Raw genomic sequence first — 23,752 nt, forward strand, 5'->3', positions numbered from 1 at the left:
ATATATATAGTCCTCAGTACTAGCAGAGGCATAGTCTAGTTTAGTTGTATGACTCCGGTCCAGGATTTATTTATTGACAGGTTTTGCATTTTAAAACTCAAAGGACAATCAATTTCAGATTAAAATAGAACAAATCTTACCAGTGGCTCTCTGTTTTTTACAAGCCTGATAATTTTTACAGAATCCTCATCGTCGTCAATATCTTCAGGCATAGGGGGTAGCACAGGATCATAACTCTTTTGCGCTACAGTATCATGAACACACAGTAAAGCCTGAAAGAAAAAACAAGGTATTCTCAATATTATAAATTCGGAGTAAATTGCAATGTGATTGAATGGAAAGTCTATGATGTTTAAAAAGATATTAAATGCAATGTACTTATTTTTCGAATAAAGACAGTACTCTTGTATACACAGTATTCTTTCATTCTTAAAAACTTTGTTTTAACATTTTCTTTTTTCAGTTCTGCAAATAGTTGAAATGCATGACAATGCAATATGCCACTTTAAAGAATAACATGAACATTAAAATACCCTCCAAACCAACATTTTCTTCCACTTATGGAAAGTTCACCTAATATACACAACTTAATAAAGAAGAGGGCTAGGAAAGAGAGAACTAGACCCAATAAGACATATACCATAAATCCGGTCACAGCTCGAGATCAAGATTGCCCCTGTGTGCGACCGAGTCCCTTTTAATCGTGGCTACAGTGACTTTCCACCTCCATCTCTGATAAACAATGCATCTTTCACGTTGCACTCCTCAGAGCTTTTGAGAATGTTGTATGTAAGTACTCTCCATTCTGCAAGAGTCGCCTCCTTTTCTTACTAGAGCGTTAAGTTCTAGTGCGTTATAGTTCATGGCGGTGCTTAGCATCCCTAGTACTTCTGATTGCATCACAGTGTGTACAAAGACTTCTTCAGTGGAAGTGTCTTTGTTGCACACCAGTGTCCCTGTTGTAATGGAAGTGCTTTGTGTATATACATGATGATACTATTAAAAACACCATGGCCATGCGCAGCTCCAGTGTTCATTGTCTGCCTCCATCTTCCATAAAGCGTTTTTCCTCCTTCCTTCCCATCGTCCTACCCAAATAGCATGTTAAACTCTACCCTAAGTAGACTCGTTACCTGAATGGCAGGCTCCTAGTGCCTCAGTTGTCAGCTTCTAAAATATTATATAGAGGCCTCATTGTATTACATTCACATCTCGGGGAAACTTATACGAGTAATATATTACCATTGATTGAAGAAGCTTTTAGGAATATTGATAAGTCTTTCATCATGAGCTGTAGCCATTCCTACTTTGTCTGTGTGAAATGTCAGAATTGTGACAGTCAGTTCTGCTCAGGGGCAACTTTGCAGTCAGCCTTCAACAAGTACACTATTTGTGATAGTTGGGAGTAGCGGCATCATACCTTCAGGCCAGGAGTGTCAGAGGTTTGTGCAGTGCCTGGTCGAAAATGTGATGGGAGGCGGCCATTGAATGCTTCTATTGTTTTTGACTAGGTACCATAAGCACCTCAATCCAAGTATGATAAGAAGATGTCCTTTAGAGAAAGACACTTTGGTCAATATATGCGGTGCCAGTGAGTGGTTTGACAATGTAAGCAGCCTCATTACCAATGAAATTGTCACACTTTCCTTAAATTAATATGTAAGTAGCCTTTGATGCAAAAGTGTGGAGCACTGAAAAGAGCAAGGGTATTTCCCCAACTACAGCTCTGAGTGCACCCACAGTACTTCATGGGCATATTTAGCATATCTTGTGGTGGTCTCCGTTCCATCCATTTTGCTGTCTACTACCAGATTGAAGACTCCTGTAAGGATAACAGAATCTTATTCAAAAACATTGAGTCTGACTAGGATTTTCTGTAGGAATTGATCTTATCCTTGTTTCAGCGCAATACAGTGTGCCTAGTGTGAGCCTTTCCCTATTCAACTTCCCTTTTACAAAGGCAAAATTCCATTATCTGTATGCTAATTATTCCAGAAAACTGATTGCCACTCCTGATTACAACATGATTATCATCCGTCTTCCTACTCAATGTGCAAGGAATGTTCCTCCATCTTTTCAGCCCCCGTCTTAGTTGACCCAAGTCTTCCCTAAGGTCATAAACTATCTCCTTTAGGATACGCCTCATCTAACCTGATTCATATTGCAGCTCCTCCTAACACTGCTGCCTCAGACCCTGCAACATGTGATTCAGTTCACCTTTGGTCAATGGTGGTTTCTCTTGTACTTGGGCCACTTTGGCATTTGCTATTTAATCAGAGGCACTTGGAATTGCTTTCCAAGAGTCATCACATTTTAGGATAGGATGTACTTCTCCCTTTTCTTCAATGCTTTGGGGCTCAATTGTCTGCTATGCTCTTAGGGCACGGGTAGTGCACTTGTGCTCATGCCCAGTATGCTTGTTACGCCAAGAGGATTGCCTTGTCAAGGTGTGCCCTACTATCCAAGAGTTTGGTACACCACTTCATGACTGTCCCAAGGGGGATTTCTCAATTGTATGACAACCCTTTCCTGTACAACCGGAGGTTTAGGTCACTGGGGGTTCAGAGTCTTCATGCCCCACCCCAGGGGTCCAGCACCATCATTAGCCAATTTTTTACCCTCAAAAGGAGGGAGTGCCAACAGGGTGCGGGCAGAGAAGTAAGTGAGTTAACACCTTTTCAAGTTGCTCTTTCCTTTATGGTGGGAACCCCTGCTTCCTCAATCTATTGTACCAACAGCCACCAGACGCCCAGCCAAACTCCCCTCATCATGATGTCCGCTCTTTCTGCCCCTCCAGCAGCTCTAAAATTCTTCAGCAGGGGCCCAGCAGGCTGCCCACTCTTTGTCCACCAGCTGTGCTGCCAGCGGCCGCCCTCTATACTCCCCACACCACAAGGCCAGGGCCTTTTCTTTCTTTGTCAACTATCCTTGGGTGGGAAAATCCTCTTAATCCAGGCACTGGTCATGGTGCACTGCAGAGCTCGACCTCTGGATGATCCCTTGCTCCCCACACCATGCTAGGCCCAGGAGGCAAGTCACATCTGCTGGCAAGGGGGGTAATTTGGCTTCAGTACTTGAGGATATAGGGATGCCTGTTCTATTTTCACCATTTCAAAGTTAAGCTTCTGCACTCTAGAGAGTATCAGAGAATGTCCGCCACCATCTTTCCAGCCAAGCCCCCAAGAAGCTAGTCTTTAATTTGAAAGAGGCCTCCCATGGTCAGGACATAAGGAGTAAGGGCTTTAAAAATTTGATACATAAAGACTAGGTGAGTTCCATCCAATAGTACCTCATGTATGTTGAGATCCTGGGGAATTTCATCATAGAGATGTTTCTGCATTCTTTGAGTTATTCTTTCTTTTCAACTGTTAGTAAGTGGAGGTTATTATATCTGGATTAGTGTTTGACATGGTTCTGCCTTTCAAAATCATGGAATTCTGCATTTCTTACATGTATTATCCAAATCTCCTCTTATTCATGGCTTGCTTTGACAATGCTATGTCCAAGTCACCACCCACTTTTGAATGGACCATACGCTTTTATTGACATCCATCATCGATTTGGTCAAATCCACTTTCAATGAAAACATAACAAACATGTCACTCAAAAGAGCGCTCGGAGGGAAGCACTTGAATCCTGATGCAGTTTCCACTAAACAGAATGTACCATCTGTGCTCAATGATCTGAGAAATCAACATCATGCAAGTCAATGTAAGCATTTTGACTAATGCCATTCTCTAAAGACCAAAGTGGATGTGTCTACTTGGAGAACTATAAAAGTGTATTTTTTAATATACACTTAAGACCATGATCCCATGAGATTTGGATAATGCACATAAGAAATGAGCATCAAGAAAGTGGTGCTGGGTCGCCATAGGAATAGATTGACCTGGCGTTGTGCAAGCTACAATGTTTGTCTGAGGCAAATCAGTTTTTCCTCTTCCATGCGGATGTCTAATGAAAAATCATAAACTTGCGAGCAAACATTATTGGATTGTTACCCGCCTGACACGATCACAGAGCATCCAAATAGCAGTAAGATACATAGTGCTGCCTTAGCCTACCTGTTGGGCTTTGGAAAGCATGCAAGTCATATTTCTTTGTCAAACCCTTAAAGATAAACTGTATTCTGCTTTCTCGTGGACTACCATTAACCCACTTATATTGTGGTACGAGAAACAGAGTAAATTCAATTGCTTTTAAAGATGTGCTCAACACGAAAAGTTATTTAAAGATTTGCAGCAAGGCTTTTTGCCACAGAACATGAAAATGGGAAAGGATCCATTATCTTGCTTATATTAAGCCACATTATGAACTTCACTTTGGCTCCGAAAGTTACAATCAAAGAGAGAACACTGGCATCTTTAAATCCTCAAGGTGCAATATTTCAGCAGCTGGCTAGGGACTACATGTTGATATTGTACTGGGTAATGTGAAATAAATTATACAATTTGAACAGTTAACAAAATGATGCATCTAGTGGTCGGTATACAATACCCCAACCAACACATAGAATAAAACAACCATTGTTTAGTAGAAATGAAGCAGAAAACAAAGTTAAAATGCAGAACAGGACATAAAGGAGCTTGAAGATGTTAAAACTGTGGCATGTTACCACTATATGGTAACAAACGCTTACCATGCCCAATCTCTGGGAAGGCTGTGCTCAACAGCACTTTGGCCAGCTGAATATCACGGTCTCATCCAGCTGTAAGGCTCTGGGGGAGTCCTGGTCTCTGGTACAGTTAAGAACAATCTCATGATAAAGCAAGCTCCCAATGTAGCAAAACTGGCTACAGGTACCGTAGCGTGGATTTACATGCTAAAAGGAGGTCTGTATGTACGATACTGGCACCAAATTCAGTAGGTGGCTAGGTGACCAATGCCTATGTTGGTTGTTAAAAAGCGTGTGTAGTTTCCCTACAAAATCTTTTGATATGTAGGGTTTCTGCACAATAACGTTTTGGAATGATTTTCTTTTGCGGCAAAGTGGATGTTTTCCAACAGAACTTGCTCTGGGCGGCAAAATATTGGCTATCAATGGTTGCCACAGGTGATGAGGATCTAGCTCACAGCAACCGCTTATCAAAAATGTGCGCCATTTCCTAGCAAAGATTGAAAGAAGAATTCATCTCATTGCAAACAGTGACATGGGTTTCTTTATAGGATTATGCTTCATGGGGTTTGAGTTGTTTGGAGCCATCAAGTGATATGGGAATATTCTCAAACAAAACTTGGAAATTGCTTAGAGCAAATTACCAAAGGGTCTCACGAACAGCAGAAAATAGTAATTTAATTTCACTCCTGACCATAGTTAGACAAACATTGTTTCACATCCATATCTAGTCAAAGTATTGCAATAAGAAATTCTTACACAGAAGGGCGCTCACATTTCTTTTAGGGAAGTGCCCTGGCAGCACGCAAAGGCTCAACATCCCGCCCAAACAATAGACAGCTTGTTTAGTCCAATCTTAAAACAGCGTTCCAGTAGAGCATCGACAGAGGTGCTTAACGCTCTTCTATAGACTTCCAAAGAGAATAGATAATCTATATAGCATTGTTTTACAGATGAGTGAAAACGTTATAGAAAAAAGTGCCAATTCAGGCAGAGTTCAAATCGAGCAAGCACTTTCCACAACCTTCACCAAACATTTGTGAGCGAAATCGAGCTATTCAATGCCATGAAAGTGCCTATCCTGTTATCATTAATTACAAAAAATCCTAAATATGCTTCTTAGAGGGGCTATAGGTGCATGGGCCTACAATGTAGTGATTTATTTCTTGAATGTGCGGATACTATTTCAAATACTTCCTGGCGTATGTTTGATTAACAGACGAAAAGGGGAGTGTAAGCAAGATATTCAGGACTGTTCATGGACTCACTTGTAATTTTTCACCACCGCTATTCCCAGTGGTACAGATTACTTTTGCTATTTAAAAGTTACGCTCACTGAGTGAACGCTGACAAAGATGGATGCAGCAGCCATACAACAATTTCTAAAATCCACGAAAAATTATTTAAAACCATGGCAATGCTGGGATTCTTAAAGAAATAATTGCTGAAATGTATATGGGCAAGTCTGATCAACATCCCTTACAACCTTAAATTTGTGGTGCAGTTAGTGGTAAAATTTGAGTAAGTGAAATGGCGACTGTGAAATAGCCCGTGTTATCGCATTAGGCAAACTGGTGCCCCCCATTTGGCCGCAAACGTGTATCTTGATAAATGATGTTGTGATGAAGTGAAATCCTAAACTTCCCAATGGTCGCGTGCAATATTGTGCAACCGCTTAAGGGTCGTTTCTAGGTACGTAATTTCACTAAATTGAATCTCCAGATGTATATTGAATATCATATAAAAATGAAAACAAAACGTAGGCCTATTCTCTGAAAAAACACATGATACTACAGTATGTAGGAACTTTCAAAACCGGAGGCTGGTGATTACTTTCCCACATAAAGCATGATTTCATTCCATAACTATTTTAGCGTTCAAAGTATCACCGTGCAGAGCAAATCGATGATCTTTTCGGGAGAAAAGTCTGCTGAAAATGATTGATAAATGCAAAGGTGACATCATTAAACATGAATGCCAATAAACCCCTTTTCGCTTCAACGATTAAAGAATTTTGCCCAAAAACATTTGCAGGTGTTACTAAGTGCTTTTATGTCGTATAATTAACGTGATAAAAAAAATTGTTAATTAATAGAAAAATGTGGCCACCGTTACAAAAGCAGAAAAACGAGTCAAAAACGTTGAATTCAGTCTTTGCAAAACACATTTAGCGCTGGAGTTTTAAGCCTATTCGGATTTATCATTCAGCAGTAAAACCTTCAACCCGATTCTGGACTTTTGAGCAGCAAAATATAGTGTAGTGTTGTTGCTAGCATACTGGTGTGTGAATTGGAATGTTAGTATTTACCTTGAGACGCCCCAAGCGATCCTTCAATATGTTGTATATTTTATGCATCACTTCATGCTTCTGCAGTTTGTGTTGCCCTGCTCACGTCATGGGTGACGTCATAGGTGGCCCATACTCCTCTAATGAGTAACGATAAGAGTTTAATATGTGCCATGAACTGCTTTAATTTTTTTCCTAAGGGGCATATGTGGTGTTTCGCTAAGCCACATACAGTACTCCACCCCTAGCGCTGTAAACAAAACTGTATATCTAATGCATAGCACTGGTCCCAGAAAATTAGGCTAGAGTTTGACTGTTTCCCAGGGTCGGCTCCTCTGTTATTGCAAAGGAGCGCCGCCCCCCCCCCCCCCCCCCCTTGCTGAAAGCCAGCAGAGGCAAACGCCAAAAATAAAATAAAACAAGGTTATTATTATTTTATTTTCCATCCTGCAGGCTGCGAGACGAGCCGGGAGGGGGGGCGTCCATAGTGACACAGCAGCACCAGGGAGGAGGGGGAGTGGTGAACATTCCTAAGTGCACATGACTGTTTGGCCAGCCGTCTGGGGCCGGCCAAACCACCATGCGCACTTAGCCTTTCTCCAACCCGGGCTGTGTTGTACAGCCAGGTGGAGAACCAACACAGGCTCCCAGTCCATGTCTGAGTGCCGCACCAGGGGGCTCAGACCATACTATTCCCAGCATAAGAGCGGTGCTGGGATTGGCCGCTGGGAGCCTGCGCAGTGTGCAGCAGTTCTTGGCTGGGAGGAGAGGACTGGGAGCAAGGCGGGGGCCATCGGAGCAGGTCAGTGCTATTATATATATTCATAATTGTCTTTTTTTGTGTTGTCCTCTCCCCCTACCCCACCACTTCGCAATACGTGCGGCCGCTACTGGTGTTCCCTGCATTTTGAAAGGGATGAGGACATACAGGCAAATCTTTGTTCACTAAAGGAGACACTGTTCTGCCTGAAATCTATGAAAGTAATATTTTGTGAAATAACATTTTATTTTCCGCTGTGGTCTAAACGGCCATTCAACTTTTCAGACTGAACAATAAAAAATAGTAGTTAAGAAATGGGGCACGTCCCATATGTTCCCACATCATGAGTTATTCAAAGGATTAACGCTGACCACATAAAGGTGAAAATAAATTCATAACTAGTGTAAACAGATTTCACCCAGACCGCAGCAGAACATATTGCTCCATGAAGAACACCTCGTTTTGAGGACATTCTTATACAGTACAAATGTTTGTAAACTGGTTTGCAGTCCTTGCAAAAAGCCCCCTACTGACCTATGCCATAAAAGGCTATGAAAAAAAATGGAAGTAATTGTACAGTGTGCAGTCTCCCTATAAATGGGCAGAAGATGGCATGATCATCGTGCGATATCGGAGAGAGCATTTCATCACAAGTTCTTGCTTTTGCAAAACAGTGGCTGTTATTACTCAATATATTAAACTGTTATCACTCACAAAACATAACATAAAACAGAAACAGAATACTTGGCGATTTGAAAGAAAAAATTATCTCAAAGCGGTTAAGAATTACACACTTAACTGCAGGAAAAAAAACTGCATAAAAGGAGGGTCTTCTTAATCTTCATTTAATTATCCTCTCCGGCGGAAATATAGCAGAAAAAGGATTAGAAGAAAAAAGTTGGTCGCTGCAGAGGAACAGCGGTGTGAGATGCTGTGTTTGGTGGAACAAGTGTTAACCCATGGGTCCAAGTTTTAAAATGGCTGCCCATAACAAGGTATGGACACAAGTGATCACTTACGATTATCCGGTGTTTTAAAGGATTCTCCAAATAGCTTTGGTAGATAGTTTAACACCATGTAACTCGGTATAAATCAGAATAAAGGAGAGCATCTCTTTAAGACAACTCTTAAACTGTTAATGTCAGCCGAGCAGCAGCTTCCAAAAGGCCATTGTTCGGACATCACATAACTATGAACAGTTGAATTAAAATCCGCATCGAGGTTCAGTGATCTGCGCCCAAGCCCTCTAGTGAGCTGGAAATATGAAATTATGTCCGCAGCATATTTGGCAGGAAGAGGTTATGAAAATTGGGGTGTTACACCCCCTAAAAAAGTATTCTGTATTAAAAGGATGGGTACAAGTTCCTTTAGTCGGGTATAATGAACGGTCTGTCCGATTTCACCTGCGATACATTTCTCTCTCTCTCTGTTTTGAAGGCCTTAAAAATATTGATTAGTTTGAAAAACGTATTCAGCAAGCTACACCCCTGCTAGTATAACACATGGCGCAACGTGAGCTAGTTGCGCACCCCAGTTTAACAACTTCACAAATGGTCCCTGACAATAACAAGCGCAGGGTTCATCATACCTTTAATAGTGATGTTTGTTGTGCCCATTAATAAACTTTACATGGGTATTTATAATAAGATGTTTGCATACTTGACTAATACCTTTTTCGTTTCTGCATTTCACTTTGATCAACCATGTTTTCAATAACTTGGAGGAAGCATGCCTGACTACACGCTTTTTACGTTCTCTATATGGGGCTGGTGCTCATTGCATTATGATGCCCCGTCTGATATTTCTGGTAAAAACAGTTTGTAATATTGTTGCATTAGATCGGCCTTTTGTTTTAAAAATATTTACATTATCTGCATCATCTGTTAATATATTATATCAATTTTATTTGAACGTACAAGTGAAGCTTTTTTAAATTTTTTTTATTAATTAGGCAACAAGCAATTCTATTTGTAAGTTGGAAGGGGAACCACGAATTTTATGCATGTAATCCCCACTGTGAATCAAGTAGTTTAGTTTTCACTGTATCTGGGAATAAGCACAAAAAAAAGAAAAAAATTATACACTGTTGTAATAATGGTAATTATTTAATTTTTACTGAGAACCTGGTGGATGTTTTATTTTCAGGAAAAATCACTGGAGGAGCTCCCTTACACAATTGTAAAGCATATCTTCATACAAATCATTCTGCCAGTTTTTTGTATAGCATGCTTAAAATTACCAGCTATTGTATGCAGGTGGTGGCCAAATACACAATTGGAAAAATCCATTATATAAATTATCACCAGTCAAACAATATCTGGAACAGTCCAATGCGTGCCAAAGGATACCACAATTTCTTTTATTTGCCCTGTGTCATTTACAATGTGCCACAGAGGTATCTTCTAAATTATGTTCTAAATTATGTAATTCTTTGTTTTAACAAAAAGATCTACTCAAGGCATATCACACCAGGTAAAGACTTCCAGATGACAATACAATTTGTGGCCTTCAGGTGATGTTTGCTGAGCTCATCCACCCTGGTATTTAGCAAGACCACCAAATTATTGGCCATCACAGAGTTCCCTTCGAGGCCAAGTCACCTTGTGAGTCTGAGAACTTCCAGGCATTGGATCGTAACCTCACACCACGCTGCTTGTTGCAGTGCCACATAGACATAGTGGTTGGGTTGACAATCAAGACCTGCACCAGCTTCCACTTGGACAGGAGGAAGACATTCAGAGCCAAACAAATGGCACGAACCTTCATAAATATGGTACCTCTGCTCCATTGGGGTTAAAAGGCCCTGATCTCCAATCTGACAGGTGAAATCCTATTCCAGAGATAATGCATTCATCAGTACTGTGAGCCTTGGATTGCTCAAGGATTACAGTCTTACGCATTTCAAGTTAGTGTCCAACAGCCATCATCATAGAGCCTAGGCTGCCTTTTCCAAGATACATATGTTGTTTGAGAGGAAAACCCAGTGCTGCACCTACTGCAGGCGGATGTTCAACTGCAAAGACATTATGTGCCAAAGGGAATGAGGAATCCGCAAAATGCCCAAAAACAAAAAGCCCCAGAACCATCAGTCCAAACTTACAGGAGTGAGCCTAAAACATCGGGTCAATGAAGTGATGTGCCACAACTCCTGCCATCACCTTCATATACTCCCGGGGCACTGAGGTAAGGCAGGACGGTAATCCTAAGGTGTTCCGAACCCATCACAAACCAAAGAAAGCATGTGTGGGACTGTAGGATATGCACATGAAAGTACATACCCTACAAATCCACTCAAACATTTCAGTCTCCTGGATCCAGGGAGGATAGAACCTGGGCCAGTGTCAACCTTTTCAACTTTTCCTTCCCAGGGAAGGTACTCAGAAATCAAAGGTCTAGTTTCTGCCCGAATCTTTAGTCTTTCTTGAGCACCAGAAAAATAACAGGAGTAAAACCCACTGTCCTTCTCTGCCTCAGGGGCTCTCCTTATTGACCCTTTGACCAGCAATGACTAAACTACACAAGTAGAAATGGAGGCATGATCTGCTCAAGTCTGAACAAAAACAGGTGTGGCAGGAGGGGGACCGGATATAAAAGGTAGGGAGTAACCATACTAATTAACCAGCAGCACCCATTTGTCTGAGGTCACACAATTGTACGCCAGCCAGGAAGGTAAACACAAGTTCTGTCTCCTACCGGCTGTCCATGACCATGGCAGAGGTAAATCCAAGTGACTTGGCTGCAGTCACAGATGTAATGATAATGCGGAGGGACTGCTGTGATAGCTAATGGCCACAGCCTCTGCTACCACCATGCCCTCTGGAGCCATGAAAGGGCTGTGCGGACTGTTGTACAGGTTGCAGTGGGTGGGTGCCCCTAGCAATAGGCAAGGCCACAAGAGTATGATCAGAAATGTTGGTATTGCAATTGGAATTAATGGGGTAGCGACAGCAAAGCCAAAGAGCAGGCAGTAGCACAACTGTCTTTGAAACGCGTCAATGCGGAGTAAGATTTCCCCCCCAAGACTCTGGAACCATCAAATGACATATCCAATAAGGGATGTTTGGTCCCAAGAAAATACTGTGTCAAGCATCCAGGAATGACGTCTGCTCACTACATTGGTGCTCATGGCATGACCTACAGAGCCCAATATGTTCAGATCGGCACCCAAAAACTGCTTAGCTATGACATGTTTATTTTGAATCGTTTGAACTAAAGTATTCCTCTACTCATCAGAAATGACAGGTAGGATCACACTTGCCACATCCTAGGGGGCATGTTTACAGCATCCCCAGGCAGGGACAAAGAGTTAAGGGATCTCGAATCCAAACTGGCAGAGTAGATTCTTTTCCTGAACATATTAATGCATTTCAACTCCCTATCTGGCAGAACAGTTAACCTTGCTAGTAGTAGCCTGAATCACCAAGCTCTCGGGTGCTGGCTCAGAAAGACCAGGTACCTAGGGTTAAGCCAGCTTAGACCAAGTCACTGTTGAAGTCTCTTTCAAAACCTCATTAAAGGGAAACTGAATTCTGCAATAGCAGGCCTAAGCCGCAACTTTCAGTCAGTAGATTTGCCATTCTGTAATAGGTAGGTGAAGAGCCAGGACTTCTGCTTCCCTGCTGACTATTCCTGCAAAAGATAGACTCTCCTCTCTGGGGATGCCCAATGGGGAGTTCAACTTCGACTGTGGGAAAGTATCCAGGCCTGGCATTCTGTAATTCTTATAATAGGCCAACATCACTGTAATGAGATTGGAATAAATTATTAACCTCCTTGCCGTCCCTGTGGCGTAACGAAAGCTGAGGGGGGCCCCCTGCAAGGCACATGGAGGGGCCCCCTCTCTGTATTTAATCCGGCGCTCTCAGGCCTGAGTACTGTGCTGAGGGGGGGGGCCCTGCATCTTAGCACCCCTTGCACCGTGGGGGCTGCAGGGGCCTGTGTTACGCCACTGCGCTGTCCTGTTAGTCATGCAAGACATTTGAAAGGCACTTAAATTCAACCCAAACAAGGTATTCAGTCAATGGTACTACTTGCGTCGAGGGAAGAGGCTAGGAAGGTTCCAAAGATAGGGACTGCATGTTGGTTATCTCAAAACAAGACATGGGACTGGCATGGGCAGATGTTGGCTCCGACTGGAAACAGGTGTTTGGGTTGGATCTGGAAGAAACACCAGTGAGTTCAAGCCAGCAACAGAGCAGGCAGGGTTGACTAAGGATTCAGCGCAGAAGTGTTTGCACAGGATTTGTAAGGGCTGGACCGGCCATAGCGGGCACCGGGCGTTTCTCCGGTGGGCCGCCATGGTGGGGGCCGGTTTTGGGGCCCTGGGAGCCGCTTTTGTTACTGGGGGCCGGCAATATTGGCCGCCTGTAACAAAATCGGCTGAAATCTGCCCTAAGAAAAAACTCAGCCGCACTCCCTGGAGCCCGCCCCCAAGGGGACCGACCAAGCAGTATGCCAGGGCCGGTTTCGGTTCCAAGTCCGGCCCTGGGATCAGTGCAGGTGGGGATCCAGGCGGAGTCAGTCAGCGCCGTGGCAGCCCTCACAGGCAGAGGTATGACTGGGGGCCCCTGCAGCTGGACAGGGATCAAAGGCACTCAAGGATGAGCCTGCACCTTCTGAAGAAATTGCAGCGTGTCCTCCCTGAAGGACTTTATCGGCTGCGAGGTGGGCGATAGCACAGGGAACTTGGCCACAACAGCGTAGCCTCAGTCAGACGAGGGGTGAAGTTGGGTCCTTCCAAGGCAGACTGTGCGATTTCTTCCAAGAATGGGAGGACAGGGAGGAGTTCCATTTGGCATTCTTATATTTATGCCAAGGCTCGTCTCTCAAGTTAGAGGGATGGTCAACTGGAGACGACAATTACCTGGAACAGGAGTAGGCCCGTGGCTGAGAACAGGAATGAGCATGTTTGAAGCAAGACCTTCCCTGTTTCTTGTGTTACGTGATGTAAAGCTTCACCTCCTGCTCCCTGGTGCCCTTCAGGTGGTTAACTGAGCATTTTTCGTAGGCCTTCGAGTTGTGCTTAAACCCAGACACAAGCAGATGTAGTGTGAATCCATAAGAGACATCGGCTTCCTGCAGTTGTTACACAGTTTGAAGCCTGTCGTCTTAGACATTTTCCCAGCACACTGTCTGGAAAAAATAATTTGCAGTACGTGAAACAGCATCAAAATTTTGGGAGCAGAGCTCCAGATTCCAGTTTAAGTGTAAGGACAAAATGGAACTAATGTAAACGCACAGGGGTGGCGCCTTAATACAGCTCCATGGCTTCACGTCCAGAAGCACTGTGAGGCCGCCTCTGAGCCTGATGTTGCTACGCATTGGCATTCAGGAGCAATTGCTAGGAATAGTTCAGGATCCAGTCTGGCGAGGAAGCTACAGACAGAATGATCCATCACTAATGATTCAACCCAACCTGTACTGCAGCTTTAGTATATACCTGGCACGGTCAAATAAGCCTGTGGACCAGATACAATTAGTGCAGAAAGGACATGAGAGATTTACTGGAGGGTTTCACAAAAGCAATCATGTGTGGATCATGCTGCAAGCTCTCATTGGTTCCCCATAGGGAAACAAATTCTATTTAAATCTTTAGTTATTATATACAAGGCCATTTATTCAAACTCGGGGATACTATCATCCCCAAGTCTGCTTACATCCCTACATCAGGAGCTATTGAAGCTGTTCCACACAGTATGTGAGCATAGGAGGCACCACATCTTCATTCACAGCAGCTAAGCCATTCACGCCACTGCCCCTCTAAGTACAGAATCATGTCTACTTTCAGAAAAAAAGTAAACGTATTTACTATATGGAAGATACTCATCATTTAATACACTTCCTTAATCACAAGGGTCTCACTTTTCCACCATTTCTAAGCTGCTTGACGGGACAAAACCTGGTTTTATCTGCGGTCATTCCTTTCTCCTCTTTTCTAGTCCTCAAAAGTGACACCTATAACTACAAGCAACATTTGTTAACAATCCTCAAAATCCGGCATATCTCATTCTTTTCTATTTGACAGTGATGGAGAGCCTCCACCTTTTTCTGCTTTAAGTCAAAGACATGATGGATGAATGATTAGAAATATTAGTCATTTATGGGACCTCTTTAGGGCTTCTCAGACCACAACAATATAACCTAAAATCAGCCTGAAAATGTTTTCTTTCCGTCTTCAAATTTGAGTAGAACACGCACAGTGCTCTTCTGATTCAAAATAAATATGAAGACATGGTTTCAGCCATCTCCAATCTTACTTCCGTTCACGTGCCCTCTGGTCCTCCTTGATAAACTCTCATCGTGCACGCATGGCTATCCAGTTCCTCATTTGGCTACCTAATAATGAACTCACTGGAGTGGACCAATTTCTCTCTCTGAAGACAGATAAGTCAATTGAACTCGACTCGTTTCTCTGATGAGATTTTTTTACGGAACCAACAGATGAAGGACCACCAATGAAGGCAGGAGGTAATGCCGACCACTGCCTCATGGCTATGAGCCAACATGTAAAAGGTCTGTAGCTTCATTGTAGTTCAGCACCGAGTTATCTTTTTTCAGTGTTGTGTTGACATATCGTTTTAACTGAGAAGTGTTATTTTTTTTTTAGCAATTTCAGTATGCACAATTGTTACTGCTGAATTGAATTGGTGGTCAACTGATAGACTCGAAGGTAGTAAGACTGAGATGACTTTCAGGAATTTAAACTTGCTGGCATCTGAGACAGCGAACTATGTTTGGAGTTCGAACACACACAGCTTGAACGCCAGGTAATGTTCAAAACAGACATCTCTCTAAATGCAGTCTTACATTGCACGAGTTTATGGCTGCCTTGGGGACAGCGCACTGATTTTAAATGTACATGCTGACCTGTTTAAAGGTGCGCCATGGTGCAAACAGGAGCAGTGTCCCCATTATTTAATATGAGCCCAGATGAGCTCACATTGGTAGTGAGGCATTCTGGCATTTACTCACAGCTAGTTTTCTACGTTGACTTTGCAACTTTGTCACTGGTTTATTTCTCATAGAGGAAGTAAGTGTTAGGGCAACATGGCTGATGCATTAAAACAATAATGTACCTTCAAGTACGTTTAATACTAGTGCCCTATATAGAATGCTGAGAGGGAGTCAGATAATCACAGTGGCTAGAATGCGGACACTAACAACTGTTGGTTGCCTGTGAAGCTGGGACATGAGGCAGAAAGGGCTGGTGCCGTGGTTGCCTTTGCTGTGAAGGGGCACAGGTAGTTATAGCTTTTTGCACACATGCGGTCAGGCGTTAACAACTGGTAATTGCCCTTCCCACACATAATGGACACTTTCTTCTATTAACTGCTGTGGACACCCTCTGCAAAGGGCAAATCGTTTAAAGCAGCAATGAACCCAAGCAATAGGTGTTCTTCACTGTTCCAAAACGCAATAAGTAATTGTTGAGATAGAGTGATGACTGCTAATGACAATTGAGGAACAGGTGCGTGCACATTCACAGACTAATACTAAAAAATTATGCAGAAAAATCTGCGACAAAAATTATGTAAATCATTGAACCCCTTTGCACATAACTATATCTTAACCTATAGCTTGATTATGACTTGAGGACAAAACAATTGTATAAACTGAGCAATTTTGTAAATTATAGTCTTTAAAAAATATATATATATATTCTAGTAGTAACTTACTACGATAATGTCATAAATTTGCCCAGAGCGAACAGGATTGGCAGAAGGTATGTGCAGACCATCAGCTGCAATATGTTTCATACAAGACGTGAATGAAACGGCATGTGTTGGCCAGTCGAGATGTTTATGTTCTGCAGAATGCTGTCTGCATGTTTGACCCCATCTGGATACCTGATGGTTAGGAACTGAAGAATGACATATTTGTACTGCATTTCAGTTTGTATGTACATTGTGCAGAATCTCCAACTCCGAGGCACAGACTATCCTTTCAGATCAAGGAAACAGACACTAAGAATTGCATATCTTTGTGGAGAGCATTTGAATCAAGATCTATATTTAGAATTTTGATAAACGAAACTCCAGGGACATATAGTCTAGACACTACAATAAATATTATGAATCATTATTTCGAATGTTGTGGACTCGAGCTGGTACTTTACAAGCTGCAGAAGCCAACTCAACAGAACATGTGTCTATGGTTGCACTCAGGTCATGGAAAGGTGAACATCAACTGGCCGTCCAGTGTGCCACTGCTTCCCAAGTCGATCTTTTAATTCCTGATTCCTAGCACTACTTAGTATCGCTTCAAAACTAGGCCAGGGTGTAATTCAAATTAGGGGGTCATTTAGCATGCTTACAGAGGTGGTGCAAAATGTGCTATGGCAATGTCACTAGTAATGGTTTGTACTTAAAATAAATGAACCAAACACACATTTCCTTCACGTGGCTCGGGTTCAGAAATCAGAGCAGTCCTGGAAGTCCAATGAGGGCTCATCTGAAGCTTCAAGCTCAATAAGGGCTCCTGGAGATCAGATAATTTTTCTGTCATTCAGTGTGCACGTATTACAAGAATGGGTGGTGCTGCTGTGGGCCAGGGCTAGAATCCACCCCCCGCCCCCCCAAGACCTGTTTTCCATGTGACATCGCGGCGTGTCACAAAGTGTCCAACACAGGGACCCGCAGGCGCAAAGAGAACTGCACTGTCTCTGGGCCGCTGAGTCATAAAGTGACCCGGATGGGGACCTGAAGGCCCCTGGAGATCTACTCTGACTGGGCCCCATGTCAGAGCTCCTGCAGGCCCAGGAGTGAAAGCCCCCAGCCCTGGGCTCAATTCTCCTGGCCCACAGTGTCACTTGGCACTGAGACAGGCACCCGCAGGGCCAAGGAGCCTTCCCCTGCTTGCTCAGGAAGAGAAGCTTTGACTGGACCCAAGGTCAGAACTCTGGCTGACCCAGGCAGTGGAAGTCCCTGGCTCTGGGCTCCCATCTCCAGCCTGCCAAGTCGCAAAGTGCCCAGAACGCAGTCCTGCAGGCATCGGGACATCTCCCCTAATTGTCTGGGTTCATAAGCTCTGTGGCAGCTCTGGGGGGAAAGCCCACAGCCCTAGACTCTCTACTCTGATCTGACATGTCACTAAGAGCCCGGGACTGGGTCGCACAGGCACTAGGGAGGTATCCGCTGCTTGTCTGGTTTCAGAAGCTCTGGCCAGGCCCCAGGTTAGGCTGTCCTTGGGATGGAAACTCCTAGCCTTGACCCCCTTCGTAGGCCTGCTGTGTCACAAAGTGCCTGGGATGGGGCTCCACAGGCACAGAAGTCCCCCTTGTTTGTTCGGGTTCAGTAACTGGCTGGGCCCTGGGTCAGAGGTTCTGCTATCCCTGGGGTGGAGGCCCTGGTTCCCCATCTCTGGCCCCGAGAGAGTCCCACAGGTCCCAGGAGTGTTAGCCTGCTTCAACGGGCATGAAAGGGTGCATCCAAGCACCTGGTCAGAGCTCCAGAAGCGCCCACCTACAGCCACATACATGATACACAGCTCAGGCTCCCAGAACCCGGGCCCCAGAGAGCCGGTTCCATGCAAAGGCTAGCAAAATACTTTTTCATAAGATACAGGGTGACCAGATGGCCATTCTTTGAGCTCGGGCATCCGGTCGCTTCGAGCTCTGGGCATCTGGTTGCCCATCATGCATTTATTTGGCACGCCCAGATGGCCAGGATGCCCTGGAAGTCCGGGCGAGGGCTCATTTGACTGTCCTCTCGATGTGCACTGATTTAAAAAAGGCAGGTAGCCTTTTTCTGGATTATTAGGGAGCAGGCCTGCTCTGGACGGTTTAGCTTGCACTGCACTCTGATCTATTAGGCACACTTGGTCCATTTAGGAATGGACTGCTTGGCCAGCCTCAGCTATTGTTTAAAACAAAGGGTGTCGACCCTGTATAGACTGTCAGACTTAAGAGTCTGGCTTTTGTGGAGGCCACTTAGCAGCGCTAAGGCCAAGAAGTCTGGCAACTTGTGATGTGGTCTGACCGGAGTGGATGGGGTTGGGTGCCACTAATCCCAGATGCCTCCTGGCGGTCTGGGCCCTACGCACCTGTGCGCTGCTCATCTCCATCCAGCACATTTCTGCAGCAGCAAATGTCCATTCTGTGAGAAGGCCCCAGCTGCCCAGGCAGAGATGCAGCCCATGTGTCTTGCTCAAGCTGTGCCTTGGCCAAACCTCTCCCTTCTGTTGCTGCTGACAGGCTTGGCCAACTGAGCCTGTGGGAATGCACTGTTTCCCCTTCTCTCCCCCCCCCCCCCCCCCCAACACCCTGAAGGCAAATAGGGTCTCCTGCAGCAGGCTCCTGAGGGGTGTGAAGGTCAGTCTGAGAATGTTTTCATTAATCAAAGTCAAAGGTTCCAAGATGATTGGATACCGTCATAGTTTCGACCATAAACAATGCTGACTAGTGATCCAGCTGCATTATTCCCATGACAAGCCGAGAAGCTTCCGGGAAACAAAAGACTTTCGGATCGGGAGGAGGGGGGCCAAGGGGAGTACGTATGCAAAGCTAAAAGTTAAATGAATTGATTGAAGGGCATCACCAGGTTTCGAGGAGTGGCCTGTCTTGTGTGACAGGGCAGCCTGGATGAGAAGGAAATTAGGCCACGAGGGAACTCTGGTCTCTCTTAGTGGAGAGTCTATGCCCCTTGAAGCCAGTGTGACCTGCTTCCAGGAGTGGGAGGAGAAGCAGCCCCCGGAGCTCAAGTTTCCACGCATGTACCAGAAGTGGGCGAGTCACTTTGGCAAAGTGGAGGAACCCGGCTATTCTCTGCTCAGTGCCTTCCAGCATGGCTGCGAGCTGCCACCTAAGCTGCGGTCTCTCGACTTGTAGGTGTTGAGCGCCGTCTCCCACCGGTGTCGGCAGATGGCTGATGTTCCGGTGGGGCAACTCTCCCTCATTGCAGGTACCTCGTCATCTGGTTTCATGTGACCAGGATGGGGTTTCAAGACTCATGCGACCCTGTCCAGGAGGGTCAATGGAGGAGCTGCCAGCCACTGCTTTGTGAGCTTCTTGTTTGCCTGCCTGCTCTGATGGCAGAGCAGGGTTCCCGGGCCAAGCACCTGGAAACACTCTTTAAATCACAGTGGTCGACTTCCAGAGAGGAAGCCCGATGGTGTACTGTGCTGTCTCACTGTAGGATAAGTGTGACTCCCTTGGGCCTCCAGTGAACTAGCCGATGAGGCTCCGGGGCAAGCCCTTTAGGGCTCTTGCTTCTGGCTCCAAGTGCCCAGTGCCTGCTGGGTGTGACCTGTTATGTAGACAGTGGCAGGTGGGGAGTTTGTCTGGGGTAGTACACCTGTCAAATGATATCGCAGGTGTCCTAAGACGAGCCTTGAGAGGACAGAAACCTCTTGTGGAGCAGAAGGGAAAAAGCTTGCTTGGTCCCAGTTTTTTGTATGAAAGCAGACTGTGAAAGCCAGGCCTCACGATCCTTCTGACTGAGTTTCAAGCAGGAGGTGTCGGAAATGTTACCACAGGGTTAACTGGCATGTGGTGGCCAAGCATTCATCGCAATGTCATTTTTTGATCCTCCAATGTCGGCTCTTTCTATCGTTGTGAAGCAAAATTCACCAAGAGTTGGATTGTTCCCCCACTAATAGAGAACATTAGAGTTAAACCATTGTGAATCAGGTTTGTTTTACCCTACTAATGATATATTTTTGCAATAGTAATCCTACTCAGTATGAAACTAACCACAGGTTCAGATATTTGATTATGTGCTTGGCTGAGGAGCCAATGCAATGAAGGTATCATCTGTGAGAGCAGGGTTGAAAGTCTCCAAGTCAGATTTCCCCCATAAACAATACTGCTGTACCATGGACCCTCAGTTGGTGTGGGGTAGCCAGCCACTGAGCAAGTGCTCACTTGGGGACCAGAGCGTGGATGGAAGGGGGCCACATCTATCACCCTTAGTGCACCAAATGCTTGTGAGGCACCTGGTGCTAAATCATTCGTAGAATACATGATTCTGGGTCAGAGCTTAGAAAGCAGCAGAGCAGATACCGCATTACAATTTACTGAAAGTCATTTGCTAAGTCAAGTTTCTATCTCCTTCCATGGCCCCCAGGACCCACCGGCTGTCCCCTTGCCACCAGCTAGGTGCAGGGACGGGGGCACAATCTCTTGCAGGTTAGTAGGATGAACAGATGGCTGGAGCAAGCAATATCGAAAAAGCTGGTGGGTTGCTCCAGGAAGGAGCCTCTTGAGCGCTGGTCTCACGGTTGGCTGCTGCCTGGACACAGGTCACCAGGTTGGCCCGAGCCATTTGGTCACTGGCTGGCGGATCAGATAACCAGTTGGTGGCTGGATAACCAGTTGACTGGTGGTCTGGCCGGTGCAAATAACTCTGACTTATCTCTCCCCGGGTTCTCTAACCTCCCACCTTATGGGAGCTTAATAGTCGAGGAAAAGAGGCATGGGGGGGTGGCTGGAGACCTAACCCTACTTAGATCCCCTGGCTCTGGCACTAGAAAGGTAGAAGGCACAGACCCGGGGCACCCCTAGCAGATGGACTGGGGTGACAGTCCCTATCCAGGGCATGGTATATGCAGAATGGAGAGCATTTTGAGTCCCTCTGGAGTGGGAAGCAGGGATGGGACCCCCGCCCTCCTTAGTATCTCCCTGGAAAAACCCAGGTACTAGGAAGAATCTGGAACAGGGTGGCGTCAGACCAGGGTGGAGTCTGGGGCTTCTGCAGACTTAATAACTCTCATAATCCCGTAGAAGGAGTAGGCAAAGCCAGAGCTTTTCCCTGGGATGTCCGGTCCCTGCAGGCCAGGGCACCAGGCAGGGCCACCTTCCCTACTCGGTCCAGGCTAACATCGGACCAGAGAGAGTCTGGGGCTCCTGCAGGCTGAACAGCTCCTGTAATCCCACATGAGAGGTGGCCAAAGGAATGGCTTTTACCTAGGAGGCCCTGTCCCCACAGGCTAAGGTTCCAGGCACCAAGCAGGGCCATCTTCCCTATCTCGGCTAGGGTGGCATCTGGGGCTCCTGCAGGCTGAGCAGCTTCCATATTACCCCGTGGGAGACCCAGTTCCAGCTGGCTGGTGTTGCCAGCCAGCATGAAGCATGTCCTTCTCTGAAAGGGTACAGTGCCTCCCCAACCTGCAAGGGTTTGCCAAGTTTCAAGATGTCCACCAGTTAGCTTGTCAGCTTCATTTAGACAAAAAAACATCACCAGTGATGTTTTATTTTAAAGGCCGACCCAGACAATGGACAAGTATGGGTGTGCCAACTCAGAACCATGTCACCAGCCAGCCTTCCTAATTTGAATTACACCCAGGCCTAGACAACCAACCAGCAACCCTACCATTGCCATTGGAGCTTTCCTCATTTTCTAACTAGGGATTCACATGTCCTATCCCCTTACACATTTTTGTGGGTCTTGATTAAAAAAAAAAAAAAAAGATAATACCTCAGGGAGTGCATGAAAGTGTTTCAGTAAGGTTTCTAAATCCAGGAAATGTGCTGAGTGGAGCAGAGTTTGCCTCTGGTGTAAGCCAGGCAAGGAGAAATATGCAAGCATTTCTAATGAAGCAACAGACGACACACAGACCACAGAAATTATAATTCAAACTATCAAAATTAAATACATCGACAAGATTGACATAGGTCATATTGGAAATTGCAAAAATTCAAATACCCTACATAACTCTTTTGCATGTTTTTCACCATAATCGCACCAGTTCCTCAATGTTATATTACATTTTAGGCTTTCTAAAGCAAAAACAATAAATGCCTCTTGCAAAGAATAGTCCACGAATATAACTTATGAGCTGGGGATTTATTCTTTGCAAGCACTGTGTTTAAGCCTAATTTGTACATGTATGGTAAAGGTCAAGGTTAAAATTTGGCTGGTGGTTAAAGCACCGATAGGTTTCTTTTCAGGAACTTAGCTACGTGAATTAGGTTGTGTCCATGTCAAAATCTAAACTGTGGCCTATTCCAGACTCCAGAAGCCACAAATAAGATCAGTACCCAACTGTCAATAGACGGCAAAGTGGATTTACAAGCAGGTTAGCGTTTTAAAAGGGATTGGAGTCTTTGAAAGAGAAATTGAGTTTTCACAATGTATTCTAATGTTTTTAATAGACTGAATCGTGGCAAGTTACATTTTTTTACCTGTGCTAGGTTTACCATTGGAGCCTAGTGCATAGAGAATAGAAGGACGTTTTGGTTTGCGTGTGGACAGAAGTTTTGAAAGACAAGGGACTGTGTGCTTCTGTGAAGGTTTCAGAAGAACACCACGAGCAGTGATATCAATAATCTTACGTGCCCAGGTCTTAAAAGACTAGAATGGCCTGGCGTCAACACATTAGGATTGTGGCTGTATCCACACTGCAGGGATGACTGACTCCAAATTGATTGGGTAGTGGATGGACGTCTTGGAGCAAGCTCTTGGTAAGAATGCTCTTAACCGCTTTCTCTATTATCATACCCAACGAGGGAACAATCATGGTGGATCTTAGAAATCCTGCACAGAGGGCGACTATAACAAGAGAGAAGGCCAATCGTACAGACTTAATCTTTAGTAAAAGAAGATTCACATTTTCCCGAACTTGAATGAAGCAACCTAGAGATCAAGTAAGAACTTAAAATCATCCAGTAGAGGTTGAACGTCAGGAGTAGATTGTCATTCTGGTCTCCTACCATACTCTGAATGGTCATTGAGCACAAGAAACAGGAGTTAATTCAACTCTGTTCTACGTGTGGCACAGGACATTACAGCAGTGAGTGGACCCGGCGTGGAGCTTTTGACACTTAACTGAATTGCTCTTTAAGATGAGCAATTTGCCCCGTGTATAGCAGGGGAATAGTTGGGCATACAATTTTATGTTATTCCATAGTCTTCCTTGTCAGAGATTATTTCTCTATACGCCACTCTCTTTCCCCAAAATTCTAAACTTTCTCCATAACTTACGTGTGGGCGTCAATATTATACCCTTCAGGTGGGTGTATAGTAGGATACCCGATTTATTTATAAATTGAAATATATGTTCTTTATATGGCCTTTGGCTGATACAGGGGCGGGCCAAGACCAATAAATAGATATTTAAAATGAAAATATAATACTATGGTTTATGTGATGGGGTA

At 44.7% G+C, this 23,752-nt stretch overlaps 1 protein-coding gene across 3 annotated transcripts in view; it reads right to left on the reverse strand.

Moving 5' to 3' along the window:
- MPP7 (MAGUK p55 scaffold protein 7) overlaps positions 1-23,752 on the reverse strand; it is a 915,371-nt gene that overhangs the window by 328,879 nt on the left and 562,740 nt on the right. For all 3 annotated transcript variants that reach the window (XM_085631773.1, XM_085631772.1, XM_085631774.1), the window contains exon 9: positions 141-272. In XM_085631773.1, the coding sequence (XP_085487899.1) occupies positions 141-272 (132 nt within the window). The remainder of the gene's footprint in view (positions 1-140; positions 273-23,752) is intronic.

The sequence above is a fragment of the Triturus cristatus genome, chromosome 10 (genome assembly GCF_964204655.1).
Source record: "Triturus cristatus chromosome 10, aTriCri1.1, whole genome shotgun sequence".
Taxonomy (NCBI): Eukaryota; Metazoa; Chordata; class Amphibia; order Caudata; family Salamandridae; genus Triturus; species Triturus cristatus.